Source organism: Cyrtonyx montezumae, unplaced genomic scaffold (genome assembly GCF_038088225.1).
Source record: "Cyrtonyx montezumae isolate F1298 unplaced genomic scaffold, pur_monq_1.0 scaffold_10, whole genome shotgun sequence".
Taxonomy (NCBI): Eukaryota; Metazoa; Chordata; class Aves; order Galliformes; family Odontophoridae; genus Cyrtonyx; species Cyrtonyx montezumae.
Window position 1 is genome coordinate 20,715,659 of NW_027071826.1, and position 19,075 is coordinate 20,734,733.

Consider the following 19,075-nt stretch of genomic DNA (forward strand, 5'->3'; position numbering starts at 1 on the left):
CTGCACAGAGAAAGCCTGGTGAGCCTGGGAAAGCCACCACACCCGAGCACCACCACGCACCCTGCTCCCAGCCACCTTTAGTAGCACACTGTAGCTGAAGAGGAGCTTTAGTAGGGAGCCCACACATTGTTCAGCAGGAGAGAGCAACGGCCGCCTTAGCTGGGGTGCTGAAGAGCCGCCTGCAGGCACTGCACTGCTGCAGGGAGCACAGCAAGCCACAGCCACCAGAGCGAGTGACGGCTGCCCTACCCCCTCCTGCAGGGCATCTCAGCCGCCCTCGTGCTGACAAAGCTCCCAGCTTTGGGTGAGCAGCCAATATCATTAGCGCATCCATTGCAGCGCGCCAGGATCCTTACTGACACCCGCACCTGGGCTCAGCCATTGGGGAGCCGCTCTCATCAGCCCACAGCTGCCGTTCCCATCTCTGCACCGGCCAGTAACTCACCACGTGGCACTGCGGCAGGTGGGCTGCCGCAGCCCAGAGCCATCAGTGCTACCGGTCAGCGTGGCCTCCAATACGACGCGACCCCTCGGACGCAACGCTGCCAGCCGCCCTATGGGCTCCCGCAGAGCCTCTTCCGCACCTGGCGGCCGCGGCTCGAGCAGGGGTGCCCACCGCGCTGTGAGCGGACGCTGCCCCGGCGGGGCGGCCGCGCCCGGCCACGCTCCCGGTCAGGGTCAGCGTCTCTGGGAAAGTGCATCCGCAGGCACCACGCTGACCACGGGACCGTCGGGCCGACCTTCAGCATCCCTAGGGCACGCCCGGCCACTCTGTGGGCCCCAGCAGCGGGCAGCGCCGGGTGCGGGAGGAGGGCGACGGGCAATGCCGCGGGCAGGCGGGGAGCCAGGCGCGGGAGAGGAGCCCGCGGGGCCCTGAAGGGCGGATCCCAGCCCGTGACCTGGGCCGGGCGGGCGCCCGGGGACGGTACCCTGCCTGCCGGACCCCTCCGCGGGCCGCCAGCGCCCACCGCCGCCTCCGGGGCCGCCGGCCCCTCCCCTCCGCTCTCGGAAAGAAACCGCATCGGGAAACTATTCGGGGTATTTTTGCCACTTTTAAAGCGATTTCGCCGCTGGAAAGGGGCGGAGCGGGCGGACCACCGCGAAGGGCCCGGCTCCGAGCCCGTCCGCCGCCAGAAGGGGGCGCCCGTGCGCCGCCGCCGCGGGGGCCGCGTCGGCCACGTCGGAGGGGCCCAGCCCGAGGCGCGGGGGCCCGGCGCCGCCGTCCGCGCGGGGGGCGGCGGTGGAGCGGGAGGAGGAGGAGGAGGAGGAGGCGGCGGCGGAGGGCGGCGATCGCCGCTCGCCTGCTGAAGCCATCAGCGCGGCGCCGCGGGCGAAGGCCGGGCTTGGAGCTCCCTCCCCCGCGCGAGCCCCGTCGCGGGGACGTCACGGGAGGGAGGTATAAAATTTCAGCGGCGAGCGCGGCGGCGGGGCAGTGTGCAGGCGGGGCCGGGGCGCGGCGCTGCGCTCGGCCGGCGGAGCCCGCGGGCGGCGCGGTGATGTAGGGCGCGGGACGCGGCGGGGGCATGCATGGTGCAGCGAGAGGGGCGGGCGCCGCGCTCCCCTGGCGGCGGCGGAGCGGCCCGGCCCGCTGCTGACACGTGCGGCGGCGCGGCGCGGCGGGGCGCTCCCGGCTCCGCGGGGCGCGGGGCGGCGCATGGGGAAGGAGCGCGGCGCGGCGAGGCACGGCGCCGGCCGCTTCCCCCGGCGGAGCGCTGCCAGCTCTTCCTGGAAGTCGTGAGTCGCGCGCGGCGCGGTGAGTTCATGCACCTCCGCGCCAAGCCCCAGCCCGCGGGATCTGGGGAGGCCGCCGCCGGAGCACCGCCCGGGACCCCGCGCCCGCCGCACGCCGCCGCCCGGGGGGCTCTCCCCGGCGGCTCCGCCGCCGCCCCCTCGCACATGAAGATGTACGCGCAAAGGGTTCTGGTGCTGCTCTCGCTGCTGAGCTTCGCCACCGTGAGCCTCGCGCTGTCCTCCTGCACCACCTTGGACCTCGAGCACATCAAGAAGAAGCGGGTGGAGGCCATCCGGGGGCAGATCCTGAGCAAGCTGCGGCTCACCAGCCCCCCGGAGAGCGTGGGGCCGGCTCACGTGCCCTACCAGATCCTGGCGCTCTACAACAGCACCCGCGAGCTGCTGGAGGAGATGGAGGAGGAGAAGGAGGAGAGCTGCTCGCAGGAGAACACCGAGTCCGAATACTATGCCAAAGAGATCCATAAATTTGACATGATCCAGGGCCTCCCCGAGCACAGTAAGCGCCCGGCGCGCCGCGCCCGGAGGGGAGGCCGGGGGAATCGGGCACTCGCGGCGCGAGCCCGCGTCCGGAGCGCCGGCGTCGCGCTGCGGGAGGGGGCGGTGCGGTTCTGGGGCTGAGCGCGGGGGCAGCGGGGAGCGAGGCTCTGCCGGGGGAGGAGCGGGCGGTCGGAGCCCTCCGCGGCGGTGCGCGGTGTGCCCGGCTCGGGGAAGGCGCTCGGCGGAAGGAGCCTGCGTGCGGCGCGCCGCTCCGCGAGCGGCGGGGGTGCTGAGCAGGTGCAGAGCCGGGATGCGCGGGGACGCCCTGAGGAGCGCAGCCGCTGAGGAAACGGACAGATGTGGAGCAGGTGCAGAGCACGTGAGTGGGGCCAGATGCAGGCACTAAGCGAATTCAGGTGCGGGAGCTGAGCAGATGCAGATGCGAAGTCGGAGGGCGAGCAGACAGAAACCCCGGGTAGATTGCAGATGCAGAGCAGATGTAGGCACTAGCGATCCCTTCTGTCTGCGCTTAGAATCCCTTTGGATGGGATGATGTTGGTGGGCACAGAGTCGCAACATCCTCCAGGGTGTTCCCTCGTGATGGGGACATGATTTCGGCGCCGGCAGCCCTGGGGTGGAGTTGGGACTTGGTGCTTGCAACCCCAGAATGCGGCTCCTCTGCCAGGTTTATGTTAATCTTGACATACGATGAGCTGGAATCAGAGCTGCGATGTGGTAATGCAACGAATTTCACTTAATCTCTAGCAGACTGCGCTCCATATGGTTATATGATTAGCCCTCAGTTCAGGAGGTGCCCAGACTCCAGGAACAGAAAGCGCACGGAGTATTTGCAATTTTCCTATATTTCAGTAATTTTGACTCACCAAAGGGTTCTGAAACTCTAAAAATACACGCCTGTGCAAAATAACACTGATGATGTGAGCTGGTGTGCTTTGAAAGAGGAAACTGGAAAGCACAGCGGTGGGTAGTGAATACAGAGGAGAGGGAAGAGGGAGGAGGAGGATGTGTGTGAGGAGCAGTGGGGAGGAACAGCAAGATGGTGTGAGAAGAGCGTGGGACGGGAGTGGATGCTGCGAGGAAACTCATGTGAACTTAGCCATTGTCCACCACGTGCAGGGTAACCTCGCTATACCTTTGGAAATGAATGGGCCTGCCCTGGTCTCTGTGGTGCTACAGCAAGGCACTGAGCAGTGAGCCCATGCTGTGCTGAGACTGCATTCTGGGCACCCCCTCTGCCCAGAGAAGAGGGGATGTTAGGGTTGGTCACAGGCCAGCCCCAGGTAGGCTGTGGTGTTGGGAGATGTATTTCTCTTCAAACCTGGGGAGTTTCGTCGCATACACCGTGGCTGAGTTTGGCCTCGTGTCTGCAGAAGTGGCTGACGTTCAACTTTCCCATGGCTCTGTCACTGTGCCAGGTGGTGATCTCAGAGCAGCTGGAGCCAAAGCCAGGCTCCTCTGGGGGAAGGGGAGGACGGCTCCATTGAGGGAACTGAGGATGATACAGATGAGTTCGAAATGTGCGCGCGTGCACGAACTGTTCTAGCTCCAGAGTATTAGTTAAGCAGTTTGTTGGCTCAGAGAACTTATCTTTCTCCAAAACTTAAGGCCCAACAGTGAGGAAAGCTGAGGAGCAAAAATAGCAGTGGGGAGAGCCCAGTCCTTCTAGGAAGGAAGGAAGGAAGGAAGGACTTCCAGGAGCCGGTCTCTGTCCCCAGTCTAGGCTGCTGGGTGACTCAGGGAATCGTCTTCCTGCCGTGCCTCTGAGACACACTGAATTACAAGGAACGTGTAGCTCCCTCTCAACTAGCCATTCACCTCATGGGGGTTGGATTCAACCACAGAAAGCTTCTGCAGTGGTCCTGCTGGTGGCTTTACTCACCTTCTGGGGAAAAACTATGCCATCTCCCAAGCTAACATAAGAGAGAGGGCAATTTAGAGACGTGGGTCTTTGGGCCAAGCACACTTTCCCTCCAAACCTGCTGCCTGCAAAGTTCAGAAGGATCTGTTTTTCCTCCTGAGTTGTGCAGCTTTGACATTAAGCACCTTTCAGTAGCAGTGGTGTGGCACGGAGTGAGGTGATGCTGGCCTGCAGCCAGCCAGCCCTTCCCTGACATCAAACTCCAAGCAGACAGCAGTCAGCTGTCTTCAGGCCTGCCAGGATCAGCGGCCATGTGGGACTGGTGGCACGTGGAGAGCCTGCACCTCCCTGACAGCAGTGACAGGAAGAGGGGAATTCCCAGAGACCATGCTCCATGTGTCCCATCCTCCACTCCAAGGCACTGCTGGTCCCATCATCTGTTCCGTCAGCAGCTCAGTGGCTAGCTGGGATCCACAGTCAGGAAGACTGATCATGAAGATACAGCCTGTCATGTCTGGCAGACTGCTATAGGTACATGGGTGGCACGATTTCCTTCTCTTGGCTTTCTTACAGACACTGAATGTTGTGGATTGGAGGAGCTTGAAGGAATATTGCTTCTAGGCTTTGTTCTTTGCTGGTATCTGAGCAGTTCCACATCCTGAGGTGATTAACGCACTCTGAGCTGGGACTGGACAGAGTTTCCTGAAAACATCACTTAGCTGTGCATACCTCTGACTTCTTAGCATAAGGATTTTGCTCAAAAAGCAGAGATCTTTCTGAGAGCGAGGGCCGTGTTCTGGACATCTGGCTATGTGAGGCAGGCCTTCTGACCTTTCATTTCAGAATGAAACAGCAGCTCTATCTCCCCCATCACAGGGGGCTTGTTCCCAGCTGCTGCTTTAGGGAAGGGAAAATAACTCTTACTGTTTCCAGCAGGAAGGTCTCCAAAACACCATTGGAAGTAGGTAGGAGGCAGTGTGATGATATCCAGGGAATACAGAAGGCAGCCATCCATTTCTTATTAGCATGGCTGCCTCACTGAGCCAAAAAATATAAGGAGCTGAAGAACAATAAATGATTTTTGCCTCTCTGCACTCTGCTGTGTAGGACCAGATTTGGAGTCTCTAAATAGATAATCAGATAAAAGTGCCAACATTGTAAACGGTCTGTGGGCCACGCTGGCCACCGGTCTGATCTGGAGGCACTTCTGATGATTTGGTGGGACACCCCCTCATGGACAAGCTGTCAGCTCAGAAATGGAAGGGCAGGCTGTTAACAGCACTATTTATAGGGCAAGCATTACAAAACAGCTTAAGGGGGAATTAAAACACGGTACCCACCTAGATCTGACAGAACGTTAGCTGTGTTAGACTTCAGCGAGAAATATGCCCTTGGGCACATAATGAGATCTGAGCTCAATGGTCTGTGCTTATCTGCGGCACAAAACCGATGGCAGTTGTGGAGTCCCCGCAGCAGGTGTCCTCTTGCAGCTCAGTGCACTCTGTGCTGTAGGGCTCTTGGGCTGAGCGTGCCAGCTTGTGGCTGCAAGGGGTTTGGTCTCCTGGGGCTGCAAAAATCCCCATCCTTAACAGCAGGCAGAGATGTTCACGGATGGAAAAGCTGTTCCATTTGATAGTAGGTATGGCAAAAAGCCTTAAAACAAATTTCAGTATGAGCATCTGGTCATTAGCTTATTGAGTAAAACTTTAGGTTCCTAAGAAGACTGGCAGGCTCCCACTTGCTGAATCTGGGTGTAGCACAAGAGGAAGACCTTCAGCTTCATCAGCACTGACTCCAGAAGAAGAATGACTGTTACTCAAAGCAGAATTTGGCATGAGAGATGAGCCTGTGTTCTCAGATGCTGTTCCACCACTAGCTCATCTTCAGAACTTGTTTCTGTGGGACATGGGTGCTTTGAAGACAGGGGGCAGCTCCAGGAACGCAATTCCAGCGTTGCCAGGTCTTCTAGCCTATCTGTCACAGGCTGGAACTGTGGCTCAGAAAAAGTGTTTTTTGTGTGTGTGCTTTTATTGTTTTACTGTTTTGTTTTTAATTATAAAAACAAAAAACACAAATATCAGCTGACATGAGAGCCTCGTGTTGCCTTGGAGAACAGCCAGAGGTCATATGAGAGGCTCTGCAGGACTGCAAACAGATCTGCATGTGGTTGTAGAGCAGGAGTTGCTGTGCCTTGCCTGCAAGAAGCCTTAAAGCCTAGATGATGCTATAGCCTCAAAGGCTACGAGAGGTAAACAGGAGAGGAGCAGCACCGTCTTTTCCATGGGACCAAAATGGTTCCAATGAAGAGATGCTCATTTTCTCTTGAGGAAATCTTGTGGTTTTTGCCCACTTTCTTTTTGGGCATCTGTGAAGTGTATTTTTCTGCTCAGCAGGCACGCATCCAGGCAGAGCCTTGCTGTGCTATTTCCTGCCATGCATCTGATCTCTGCAGGCCTCGCAGCGGCCTCTGTCCCCAAAGAACTCCATGAATTCCTCCTCCGGGTCATGAGTGAGAATTGACCTTACAGCCCAGTTCCTTTAGTAAACACTGGAGAGTCACTGCTCTCAAGATATCTACTGTACCTCATACATATCACAGAATTGTTGGACTTGGAAGAAACCCTCTAAGGCCATCTAATCCAACTCCCTGCAATGAGCAGAGATGCTTGCAGCTCGATCAGGTTGCTCAGAGGCCCATCAGCCTGACTGTCTCCAGGGATGGAGCATCTACCACATCTCTGGGCAGCCTGTTCTACTGCCTCACCAAACTTTGTGGACACTTCTCTGGTTTTCATTACAGACCTTGATGTTGTCTCCTGTAACAAGATAGATTTTTGTGTGGCTTCACATCTCCAGCATTAGCACAGAGTTACACCATTGTGGTTATTGGGAATGGGCCTCACAAGGAGCAAAGGAGGCTGTCCCCTTGGCCTGGTTGGAGTTGACAAACATAGGAAACTTACAAGCATTACCAATGTTTGATGGGTAGAGTTGGAAGAGTCAGAATTAAGAATACTGTGCTTGGTCTCTACTGATTCTCTGGCTTGTAGTATTGAAATAATGGTGGCGGTGGTGGGAAGATTTTCGAAACATTTCAACATGGAGCAAATTAGAGTTAATTCCTCCTGCCATCTCTTTAGCCAGACAACCAAACCATAAGGTGGTGAGACGTTTAGCTGGAAGCTTTTTCTCAGTCACCCCTGGCCTGAAATTCTTAGCCTTTCCCTCTTTTTTTTCTCCTAGATGAGTTGGGCATTTGTCCAAAAGGTGTCACATCCAATGTGTTCCGCTTTAACGTGTCCTCAGCAGAGAAGAACAGCACCAACCTGTTTCGAGCTGAGTTCCGGGTGCTGCGTGTGCCCAACCCGAGCTCCAAGCGCAGTGAGCAGCGCATTGAGCTCTTCCAGGTGAGTATCCTTCTCGCCTGCCTCAGGCCACAATAGCTTGGTTCCCTAGTGACTCCCCCAGCTTCCGGGTGCAAGGCCACAGATGAGAGGGAGAAGAGATCCCATACTTTGCTCCAGACTTCTTCCAGCATATAAACAGAGATACAGACACATTTTTTCCTGTTTCAGAGTGGTGCTGTCCTTTTCCCCACTCACGTGGCCCAGATGTTCTGGGTACTGTGGCTTATGTAGCTCTTTCCTATACTGAGAAGGGTTTGGAAGAGGATCCCCTCACCAGCAGAGAAGTCCTGACCCTTCTGTCACTCCTGCATGCCTGAGTCCCTTGGCAGAGTTGTTCCTCTGACTGTAGCAGTACAGTACAGTTGGTGCTAATCCAATGGGTGGAGCTCTCTGACTTTCACAGACTTACTGGAAAAGAAGTGCTTGGTTTCAGTGTTCCTTTTGTCAGCAGTTCTGTGGGGACAATTCCTGCCACCTTTAGCTCAGGTGCTTATCTGGAATTTGGTTTGAATCCTTGGTGTCCACTGGCAAGATAAGGTCCGGTTCAGGTTTGGAAGCAGTCTCCGACCAGGCTGGATCACACAGCTAATGGTGCAGTCCAGCATCCAGGCAGCATATTCCCACAGGCTGCTGTCTGTCTGCTATGCAGTAACAATGCAGCTGAAATTGCCCTTTGGCTGTTTGCTCTTAAGGTCTGCTTGGAATTCAGCTTTAAAAGGCAGAGCAGTTTTCCAGCTAACAGGTGATAACAATTGCTAGCAGGCAATCCCAGAGCTTTTCTGCAGGCTGTGTTGTGTGGGAAGAACCCGGGGTCCTGCAGCAAGGAGCACTTCGCACAGGCTGTCGGTGTCTGTCTGGAAATGGGATGTCAGAGCAGGGGATGAGTTCTCCAAACTTGATCCACCCCAGTGTGTTGATAGCTGCTGAAGTGTGGAGAACACATGAAAATACCACTTCGCAGGACTCGAGAGACTTGTTGGGCAAGGGACCCATGGCTAGATGCTCATTTACCTACTGATATTCTCTGAAATTCAGGCTCATGTTGAGAAACAAAACCACCCGCTAGATCTATCACTGTATACTTTTGCTTCTGAATATGCACCCTGAAACAAGGCTGAGAGGTGAGCTGCTTAGGACCCAGAAATACGGGCTGGAGAAATAGCTTGGTTGTGAAGGATGTCCCTGCAGTGTGCCAGGGTATTCCCGGTGTCATGCGTGCTGGGACTCACCTTTTGAATTTGTAGCAAGCTGTGGAGGAAGGACACAGGGCTGTGCCTTCCTTATGCACAACAGTGGCTCACTCTCTGCACCGCTCCTTCTAACGCAGATCCTGCGGCCGGATGAGCACATAGCAAAGCAGCGCTACCTCAGTGGCAGGAATGTGCAGACGCGGGGCTCCCCGGAGTGGCTGTCCTTTGATGTCACGGAGACCGTGCGCGAGTGGCTCCTGCACAGAGGTACGGGTCTCAGCTGGACTGGGTGTGATGGCATCCGTAGAAATGTGGATCAGTGTTGTCAGGAGTGTCTTCCCACTCCTGTTTCTGTAGGAGCGACACTTAAATATTGGGCAGCTTTCAGGTTGAGAACACGCCTTCCCCCAGAGAGCTGTGTGTAGCATTTTCTCCTTTCCTAGCTCTGTCTGGAGTACCCACTGCGTAGTTCTGGGGGCTGAGTCAGAGTAGGATCTCATTCTCTGGAGGAGGAAATTGTTCTCAGGAAGACACTTATTTTGGTTCTTTGATTCTAAAGCCCAGAGGAATCTGTCTGCTGGTCTAACCTATCACTTGTAACACACAGAAAATGAGGACTGCTCTGGTGTAATTTTCTTATGGGATAGAGAAAATGTATTAGGGAAGAACAGCAAGGATCTTGATTTCTTTAGCTGTTTACAGCTTGGCAGGTATAAAGGTGAGGAAATACCAGAGGCCGACACACCTAGACAGAACATACCTCTGCCACCACTGGGCAGCCCAGCAGATAGTTATGGGGCAGCTCCCTGCAAGAACACTGCCCCCATTCACAGCTGGAGCATGGGCACTGTGACTCACCACTGGACTGGCCTCACAGATAGAAGCTAGGTGCCACTGAAAACTGGAATGCAGGCACTGGCAAGCAGCTGCTCCCTGGAAGGGTAAGCTGTGAGCCTGTAGGCTCCTCCTCTTTGAAGCAGTCCCAGTTGTGTCCCGATGGCTGGAGTTCAGCGCTGGAACTGCGGTGAGCTCTGGGCAGGCGCACACTGACACACATCGGATATGGTGCTTAGGAGAAAAGGTGCTAGGCTCCTTGTCAGTGCCCCAGGGAGCCAGATGTTTTAATTCATGACACAACATAGAAAAGGAGCTTTCATAAGAGCCGTGGGTTCCATGGGTCAGGCCCACACAGCATGATGGGTCCAGGAAGTTATTACGAAAATAGACTTGCCTCTGGAAAGTCTGCGAGACCACTAGCAGTTCAGCAAAACAGGAGGCTGCAGCTGCTGAGAAAAAGGCTTCCAGTGAAATTACTTGTCCACATCCAACTCAGTTACTCTCAGATCTCTCCTCCTGACACTAAGCAGAAGCCAGATAGTAGACAGGTACTGAGGGTGGCAAATTTGATTCAACACAGACACGCACCACAGACCAACTCTGCAAAATAGTTACTTTCTTTCTAGTGGAACTCCTCAAAGCTCACAAATGCTTTTGGATGCTGAATAGCCTAAAAAATGTAACCAGAAACACCCTTCTCACCTGCCCAGGAAGCTCCCTTTAGCAAGAGCGTGGCTTTTGGCACAAGTGAAGCCACATGATTCTGCTTCCCATTCTCCTTTCTAAGTCAGCTCCTGTTTCCCAAAGAGAGCATCCTTCACTTTGAGACTGATCCCCCTCTGTGGAGCTTCCCTGTATCGGGAGCTGTTCTAGCTGAGGAATACTGCTTTTCAGAGTCCTCTCCTTTTTTTGCAGAGTCCAACCTTGGCCTGGAAATCAGCATACACTGCCCTTGCCATACTTTTCAGCCCAATGGGGACATCTTGGAGAATTTGCATGAAGTCTTGGAGATCAAATTCAAAGGTGATAAAGAGCTGGGCTTGGGGAGGCTATTGGAGGGAAAGCCAGGAGTGTCTGGAAAAAAAAAATACGTCTTCCTTTGCATATTTGAGGATTCTACCCCTCACAACATTTGTCTTAAAGCATACACCACTGGGTTTGCATGTTGACCTTGTGAGTATACCCACTTTGTACCTAGGTTAGAAGTGAGAAAAATGTGCACTCTGGGTGAGGTTTACATGCGTTTCTGTGAAAAGGAATCATTTTGTATTTGAGTGTCTCTCTGAGAAGTTCAGCTTGATGCATTCTCAGATTTTTGCAGAGGCTTTGCTTTCCAGTTAGGGTGACTGAAACACAAGGAAGTAAGGCATCCTGTGTGAGGTAGCCTAGAGAGTCAGTGGCTTGGCTGGCCTAAAACATAGGAACCTCCTGGCTTGCAGCCCTGGGCTGCAGCCACTGGCCCCCACAGGCTCCATTTCTGAGGCTGTTCTGCAGAGTGCCAATGATCTGACATCTTCTTTAAACCATTCATCTTCTTGCCTGTCCTGGGACTGAAGCCAGGAGTGAGTGTGATGGATTAATGGCCCCACCAGCAGTTTGCAGATGGTAAAACAGGTGGCCCACAGGTCTCTGTTTCAGGCCTGCAGCAGTCAGATTCACTAGGAGTTAAGAGTTCCCTAGGAAGGAAGAAGTCCCAGAGTGAGTACACGTGGTGGCTGAGTCTCTTTTGCCCTGGTTCAGGGCAGGCAGAGGGTATTAAGCACACTGGAAAGTCTTATTGCATCCTTCACTTCCATATTGATGTGGACATCTGTTTCTGTCTGAAGGCATTGACAGTGAGGATGACTATGGCCGTGGGGACTTGGGGCGCCTGAAGAAGCAGAAGGACTTGCATAATCCCCACCTCATCTTGATGATGTTACCCCCACATCGCCTGGAGAGCCCAACGCTGGGAGGCCAGAGAAAGAAGCGGGCCCTGGATACCAACTACTGCTTCCGGTAAGTGAGAATCTTGCCAGTGGCCAGCTCCCATGCCTGAGCTGGGACTTCACATCATCAGGCAAGGCAGAACCTGCCAAGGGGGCTGCAAGTCACCGTGGTACTGCAGGGACCATGTGAGCAGTGCAGCTTAGCTGATGCTCCTTGTGGCTTCCAAGAAGGGGATGGCCCAGAAGGCTCTTCTGGCTGAGTTTCTGACTAGAGGGAGGCTTGTGATCAGCCTCCTGCAGTACAGCCTGGGCAAGGACCAGGCCAGTGCCTGAACTGCGTAGCAGTATGTATGAGCAGTGCCAAGTTGCAGATCTGCTGGCCTTTGCTACTCCTCAGCACCCAGTGCAGGTGAACACCATATATCCCACTGGGCAATACTAGTCCTGGTCCTTTTGCTTTGGAAGGTGCTTCATGCAAGCATGGAAAGGTCCCTCTTCAGATTCACTGCATGTCCATTCTGTGTTTCAGGAACCTGGAGGAGAACTGCTGTGTGCGTCGTCTTTACATCGACTTCCGACAGGACCTGGGCTGGAAATGGGTCCACGAGCCTAAAGGCTATTTTGCAAACTTCTGTTCGGGCCCCTGTCCGTACCTCCGCAGTGCAGACACCACTCATAGCACGGTACATCCAGCATATCATCCTTGTGGCCCTGTTGCCCCTTTCCTCCCTCAGTCTCATGGCATTTGGTTTCATCAAAGCAGCAGAAGCAGTTCAGATCAATACCTGCAAAAAAAAAAAAAAAAAAAAAAAACTACAAGGAAATTGCAGGAAAGAGTCTGAGTAGTTCAGCAGGGAGAAATGGTCTTCCTATGGAGCCAGTACTGAGTCCATGTGTCCAGGAAAATGTTAAGGAGAACGATGCAGTCTCTTCTATGAGATGGGGAAACAGCAGGACTTAGGGTACATTTGGTAGTGGTCAGTGTTAATTGTTCAGATAAAACATCCAACTCTGGTGGTTATATTCTGCACAATTTTTTCCTCTAGTTTTCACTTGGCAGTGGAATTTTCTGCACACGGTGTGCAAAACTGTTGAGCTATGGCACACGCCTGCTGCCTACTACCACAGGGGCAGCTGTAGCCCAGAAGGGAATGGCAGCCCATTTCCAAGTGAACATGGCTATGCAGCAAGCTTCCCTTTTCTGCATCGGCATTCTTTCCAGCTGTGTAAATCCCACCTGGCAGAGTGTGGATTGGGAACCCACAAGGTAGTGAAATCAATGAGTAAAACTGGCAAAAAGCAAATATTTTCAGGTAACTTAAATGTAACTTCTGTTTAAGTTGGGCAGTCTTCTGGAAGAATACCACCTGAGCTTTGCTACTGTCTTGAGCAAAAAACAAAAGCGATAGAAAAAGCATGGCCATGGAAGAAGAACCAAGAGGAGAACGCAGACTAATGAGCAGACAGTCCATTCCTAAGCAAGAAAAGCCTGAGATGAATCCTGGGCTATTGTCTGCAGAAGAGAAAAGGCAGCAAGCCAGACATGGCAACAGCTCACAGCGAATCAGCTTCAGGTTTCATTAAAAATTTTCTAGAAGAAACAGATTTAGCTGAAGAACAGTTAACTGGGAAGAGATTATACCACAGGAAAGATGCTAACATTTTCTTGTCAGCTTAAAGAATCTGCACAGCAGCAAAGCTTGGTGAAGCTAAAAGACTGCTGTTAGTGGGAGTAGATGTCAGGGAATGAAGGAGAGGACAGGCGCTGGGTGTGAAGCACGAGACAGGGCAGGTGAATGAATAGCTTAGGAGAGGTAACATGTATGCATCAGACCTGAGAACTCTAATAGATAGGTTCATAGGTTCATTAGGTTGGAAAGGACCTACAAGATCGTCTAGTCCAACCATCCTCCTATCACCATCCCTACCCACTGAACTACTATACAGATACTGAACTGAATGAACACAAGTGAGATTTTAATACGATTCCTAATGTTCTCTTATTGAGCAAGAAGGGAAATCAAGTGCTAAAGTCAGCTGAGTGATCCCAGCAAGCTTCAGAATAATACAGCTGCTGACAGCTTGCCAGCACCACCTAGGAAAAACATGGTGAAAATCACATTTCTCACCAGTCTCTTTAACCCACTGTCTCCATTGAGTACAGCAGCCCCAGTGCACATGGTACCCACGTGGTACAGCCTCTACCTTTATTCAGTATCCCAGAGGGCTTCTGCCATAGAACAGAATGTCTCCTTAGCACCTCCCACTCTCAGACACTAACAGTCAATGAGCTCGACCCTGTAATTTAACCCAGATGGGTGCTAGGAACCAACAGTAGCACAGGTGAGATCGTGTCTTACCCCCACAGATCAAGATGTTGCTTACCACTGAAGAGCAGCCTCCTCTGGGAAGACACATGGCAGCTCTTTCATTGCGGTTACATGGCTGGAGTGTACAGTTGTCTGTGGGCTGGGGCCAGCTGGGAGAAAGAAGCCAGTGGGGTCCCACAGGATGCTGTCCTGGCTCCAGCATTGCAGTGTAATGACTTGGAGGATGGAGTGGAGAAAGAAAGCATCAGACAGTTCAAAGCTGAGAGGGAACTGTGGCTACTGGAGAGGACGGGCATCCATCCAGCGCTATCTAGAGATGCTGGTTGAAATAAGCAGCATTGATTTTCTTTGTTCTGGTTTCTGTAATGGAACCAAAGACAACGCAGCCCCAGGCTGGTTACACCCTGACTTCTTACAAGAAGTAGTAGCACTATCCACTGTACCAAATTAGAGATTAAGGGAGTGAACTGCTTGTACTTCTTCCACCCTTAGGCATCAGACACAGTCTACATTGTACAATTAAAAAGGAAAAGGCTCTGGATCAGGCCTGGGCAGGAGCAGGCCATGGTCAGGACGTGATGAGAATATTAGTCACATCAGGGAAATGCCCCTGATGAGCACGGTCAAAATACTTCGGAGACCTGTGGGCTTGCAGTACCTTCCTTTCTCAACCAAGTTAAATGGATTCCTGACTTTGTCACTACGTTTACATTTGTTTCCACAGGTGCTGGGCTTGTACAACACGTTGAACCCTGAGGCATCTGCTTCACCCTGCTGCGTCCCACAGGACCTGGAGCCACTCACCATCTTGTACTATGTTGGGAGGACACCCAAAGTGGAGCAGCTTTCCAACATGGTGGTGAAATCCTGCAAGTGCAGCTGAAAGGCACCCTGGGCTGCCCAAAGCCGAGAGAGAAACTGCCAGCACCCATTCTGCTCCAAGGCTAGCACAAAAGGAACTGGGGGTCAGAGACTATGCATGCAGAATGCCAAGTGCTAAACCCTGTGGCTTCGGGTCTGGCAGTCCTTGGGAATCTCTTCTGGAACACTTCTCGGTCTTGTTGCCAGTGTCACATTGCCTCTGGGAGTTACTTTGATGACACAAAGACCACACTCCAAAATGACTGGACAGTTGATGCAGAAGAGAAGGACAGAGTGAAGGAACTGCTGTGTGTTTGAATGCTGAGTAGTTGAAATGGGAAGGCAAGGAATGAGAAAGAGCAGTTGAAAGGAGGGATTGGAAATGGGGAAATGTTTCCTCTTCTTGCTGTAACTCCTTTGGGACCTCTGCCCTCCCCACTGGCCTGAAGAATTACAAAGGTTTTCCCTCGTGCAAGAGAAAATCCTGGATTTTTCTTTAGAGAAAGAAAATGCACCAAGCAGAGAAGCTGCTCAGAGAAGAGAGGCTCAGAGATACAGACAGACTTGTGTTCCTCAGAACTGTGATCCAGGAGGCGTGTAACCATAATTGTGTTTCTGCCAGACCTGTAACTTCAGCTGGCAGATCCTGGCTATTGGTTTTCAAATGCAATCTGCAAGGCTCCCATTCAGCCTGCTGAGGGTGGGCAAAGACAAGCAAAGAGGGTGCTGAGTCCATTTTTACAAAGTCTGATGTCTCTATTCAGCTCTTTTCCATTTCTGGAGTTTCTGAAAGATGGTTTCTGGGTCAGGTCAGGGCAAGAGCATTATCTGGGGGTACCTGGATTTTGGAGCCATTCACTCATCATCTGGTAACACCCTGAGGACCCTTTGTCTGCTGTGGTTTGTGAGGTGCTTTGGGGAGTTGTGCACGATGATCTCAGTGTGGCCCAGGCCTCACCTGCCGAGACTTAAAAAAAAAAAAAAAAAAAAAGAAATATTAATCTCAAAAACATTGTAAAAATAAATATTTTTTGGGGGGAGATGGTCTGTTTTATGTTTGGTTTTTTTTTCTCACAAGGAAGTTTTTGAAGGGTTGGATGGTTTTTTTCTGTTTTGTTGTTGGTGGTTTTTAAACTGCTACTGTTGTAGCATACTTGGTCACTTTAAAATCTTTCCCTTTTCCTGAATATCTCTTTAAAGAAATGGGCAGAATTTAGGTCAGCCAGAGAGCTCAGAATGGAAATTCCATTGTACCTTCAAATAGTGTCTGCTGTGTATGTGCCCTGTCCTTCCCATGTCCCTCAGACAGATGCGTCACCTCTGGCATCTGACTTGGATAGATTCACATAAAGGACCCTTCAAATATAAAATACTTCCAAGAGTACTGTTTAAATAATCAGACCATTATAGTTGTCACAGCTGACAAAAATCATACATTCATTGGAATATATAAGTTCTGCCAGTACAGACTTGTACACAGAGGCCAGCCCCCTCAGATTTACCATGAACATTTCATACGCTTATTAAATGTTCACAGATGTGACCCTGGCAAGTAATCAACGTACTGCTTTTAAAAAAGTGTGCTTTTTTCAGCCACAGATACTCTGAAAATTACAAACCTCTAGTACTTGCTTGCACGTCAGATGAGACCCAGAGGCTGCCTCTCCTTCAACCACAACTACTTAATGTTCTAAAGGCCACAGAAGTTCCTGCCTGTCCCCTCCCACTTCCTGGTCCCCAGCAGTTGAATGTCACGATATGGAACAACTTAATTGCTTGTGGCCAGGGCTCTGCATGGTCAGCTTGGAATGCAGCTCCTGGTCTGCTCCTGCACCTCAGTGGCTGCTTCCATACACCTTGCCACGATGCTGCCGTAACATCTCAAACATCTCAGTACACCCATAAACAACTCTCCTCCTCCATCACCAGTTGGCAAGATCAGCAAGGGTGGGACAGCAGAGGGAGCCTGCCAGCCTGCATGACATTTTGGCTGGGGCACACATGCTCTGAGAGAGACACTCCCCAATGCTCAGCTTTATCCCTTTCATCTCCCTGGGGCTCTTTGACCTGTCTTGTTGGTGTAATGATGAAAAGTACTGCTCTGATCAGCCCTGCAGCGCTGTATTGCTGTGCAGCTCTCCAAGCCCATGCCTGCCAAGGGAGGGAGCAGGTAAGCGCACTGTAGCTACACTACCATGCTGATAGACAGCCCAGAAATTTAGTGGCTGCACTGGGGAGGGGAGGGAGAGGGAAATCCAGATGCCAGTTGGCACAGGAATTCTCTCTAATCTCCTTTTAGCAGCAGCAGCCCCTGGGGAGGTTTTGGTTTACAAGCTACAGTCTGTTCTTCGGTCATTGTTCCTCGTGAGCCCTGTGCTGGCTCTGCTGCCCATCCAATTGAAGAGCTTTCTTGCTAGTAAGGGGAAAAAAGCACAAGGAGGGGGAGCTGCAAAGAGCTGAGCAAGAACACGAGCTTCACAGTCATACGTGGCACTTGGAGCGTGCCAGAACCACCCACAGATTAACCCTGCCGGGGCCCTTGAGGTGAGCCTGCCTTGCTAGGCCTCGTTTGCTGCTGCTCAGTGGCAGGGAGGGGCGGCACAGGGAGCAGGCTATGCTAAACTGCTTGGAAAGAAGACAAAGTGGAAGTCAAGGGAGAGGTTTCCCAGGGCGTTCAACCAGTTAGTATACAGGTAACCTCATGGGTACAATAGTCTTTCCATGTCAAACACTCCCTTCAGTTACTCCTCTCCAGACTTCAGTTTCCTAGCAGCAATTGAGAATTAGATTTGTGAGACAGGCTCCAAATTCATCTTCTTACAGTTAAAAAAGCTTTCTTAGAGTTGTTTGAGCTATAATTCAGCAACAAACTATACTACCTACGTGGGGTTAATAAGAGATTGAATCCACTCCTGGGCCCAGGCTTACTAAAACATTTCAGGACCCCAGTGTGAGAAGGACCAGCTGCAAAGAGCTCTCTATCTACTCTGTTACTAGGTGGCAAACTGACAATGGCAATGAAAAAGTGGGTTCTTCACTGCCAACAATGAATACAGCTCCCAACAGTTCCCTTTTGTTATTCCCAGGAACAAACAGAAGCTGATGAAAACAATCCCCCCTCACTTTCCTCTCTTTAACAAAGATCAGTGGTTAGAAAGAGTGAAAAATCCCCCACAATTCTGTGCTGTCATAGGGAAGATCCTACCCAGATCTAATCACCATTTGTGTAGTCCTGTTTCTCTGTCACATACTCTATCACAGCATGCAAGAGGTCTAGATGTGAACTTGACTTTTTTTTTTTTTTTAGGCTGTTGTGCAGTGTAGAGCTCTGCAAGGAGCACTGCTTCTGTCAGTGCAAGAACATACACTGATATTTCAGCCAATCATGCACTTTGTGCAGACTAAATGAGTCTTTATTCTCTGGTGCTGGATGGGCTCTAGCTATCTCACAGCACTTACGAAAAGCAGTAAAACACCCCAGTTACTGCTGTGTGAATAGGAGTATGCCTCTTGGTTCTTCACCTTTCCAGAACCAACAGGCACCAGTAGTACCTATGGTAAACAAGGTAGACCATGTCCAAAAGCAATCAAAGATAAAAAGACAAACATACGTGTCCACTTCTCCAGCAACATCATGGCTCTGTTTTGCTCTGTCCTGTGATGCCTCACATCTCTTGCTGTAGATATCCAATTTCCATTCTCCCTGTTAACAGATCCTTTGCTTATTGTTCAATCTGATACGAAGCTTTCCTTACCAATGACAAGGCTGTCCTCATCAGAGCAGTAATAAAGAAGACCTCCTGGCTCAGGTTTCCTTGTCAGTGAAACCACTACAGCCATCTCATGGCAGAACAGGATCCATTGCCTATGATGTCTTATGAGACAGACGTCTTCAGTACAATCCAAAGTCCAATGCAGGACAGGTTGAGCACTACAGCGTGAGCAGGATAGAGCTCAAAAAGCCAGGTCCATTGAAGAGGAAAGGCTCTTTTTGCACTGCACGTGTTTCAAGTGGCATATAAAGCATCAGCCACATAGTGCTGAATTTTCTTCTCTTAATATGTGTTTGGAAAGCAGTAAAATCTATCGAGAAAATACAGCTTTCAGTTTTAAAAGGTATGGTATCTACGCACTTGCAAAACTATACTGATTTGCACTGGTGTAGAAAAATAGATGGCTGTAAGGGCTGCTTATAAACTACATGAATTGTGGTTTAGAATAACAGCAGTGATATGGGTAGAGTGATAGAGTACCTTATAATTATTTAAAATATCTATTAACATTTTTTTACAAATCAAAGTCATTAGAATATATTGATTAAAAGCTATATGAAAACAACAATTAACATGCATACTATGATATTTATCAAAAGAATGTTTGAACATTCAGATCTCTGCTTTACAAATATTTTCTT

General features: G+C 51.5%; 1 protein-coding gene across 1 annotated transcript; it reads left to right on the forward strand.

Annotated features, from left to right (window-relative positions):
• The first annotated feature begins 1,466 nt into the window (after window positions 1-1,466).
• Window positions 1,467-15,656, forward strand: TGFB3 (transforming growth factor beta 3). Its single transcript, XM_065751853.1, has 7 exons — window positions 1,467-2,248; window positions 7,352-7,515; window positions 8,843-8,972; window positions 10,458-10,565; window positions 11,369-11,540; window positions 12,000-12,153; window positions 14,525-15,656. The coding sequence occupies exons 1-7, from the start codon at window positions 1,528-1,530 to the stop codon at window positions 14,681-14,683; spliced, it is 1,608 nt and encodes a 535-aa protein (XP_065607925.1). The 5' UTR covers window positions 1,467-1,527; the 3' UTR covers window positions 14,684-15,656.
• The last annotated feature ends 3,419 nt before the right edge of the window (window positions 15,657-19,075 follow it).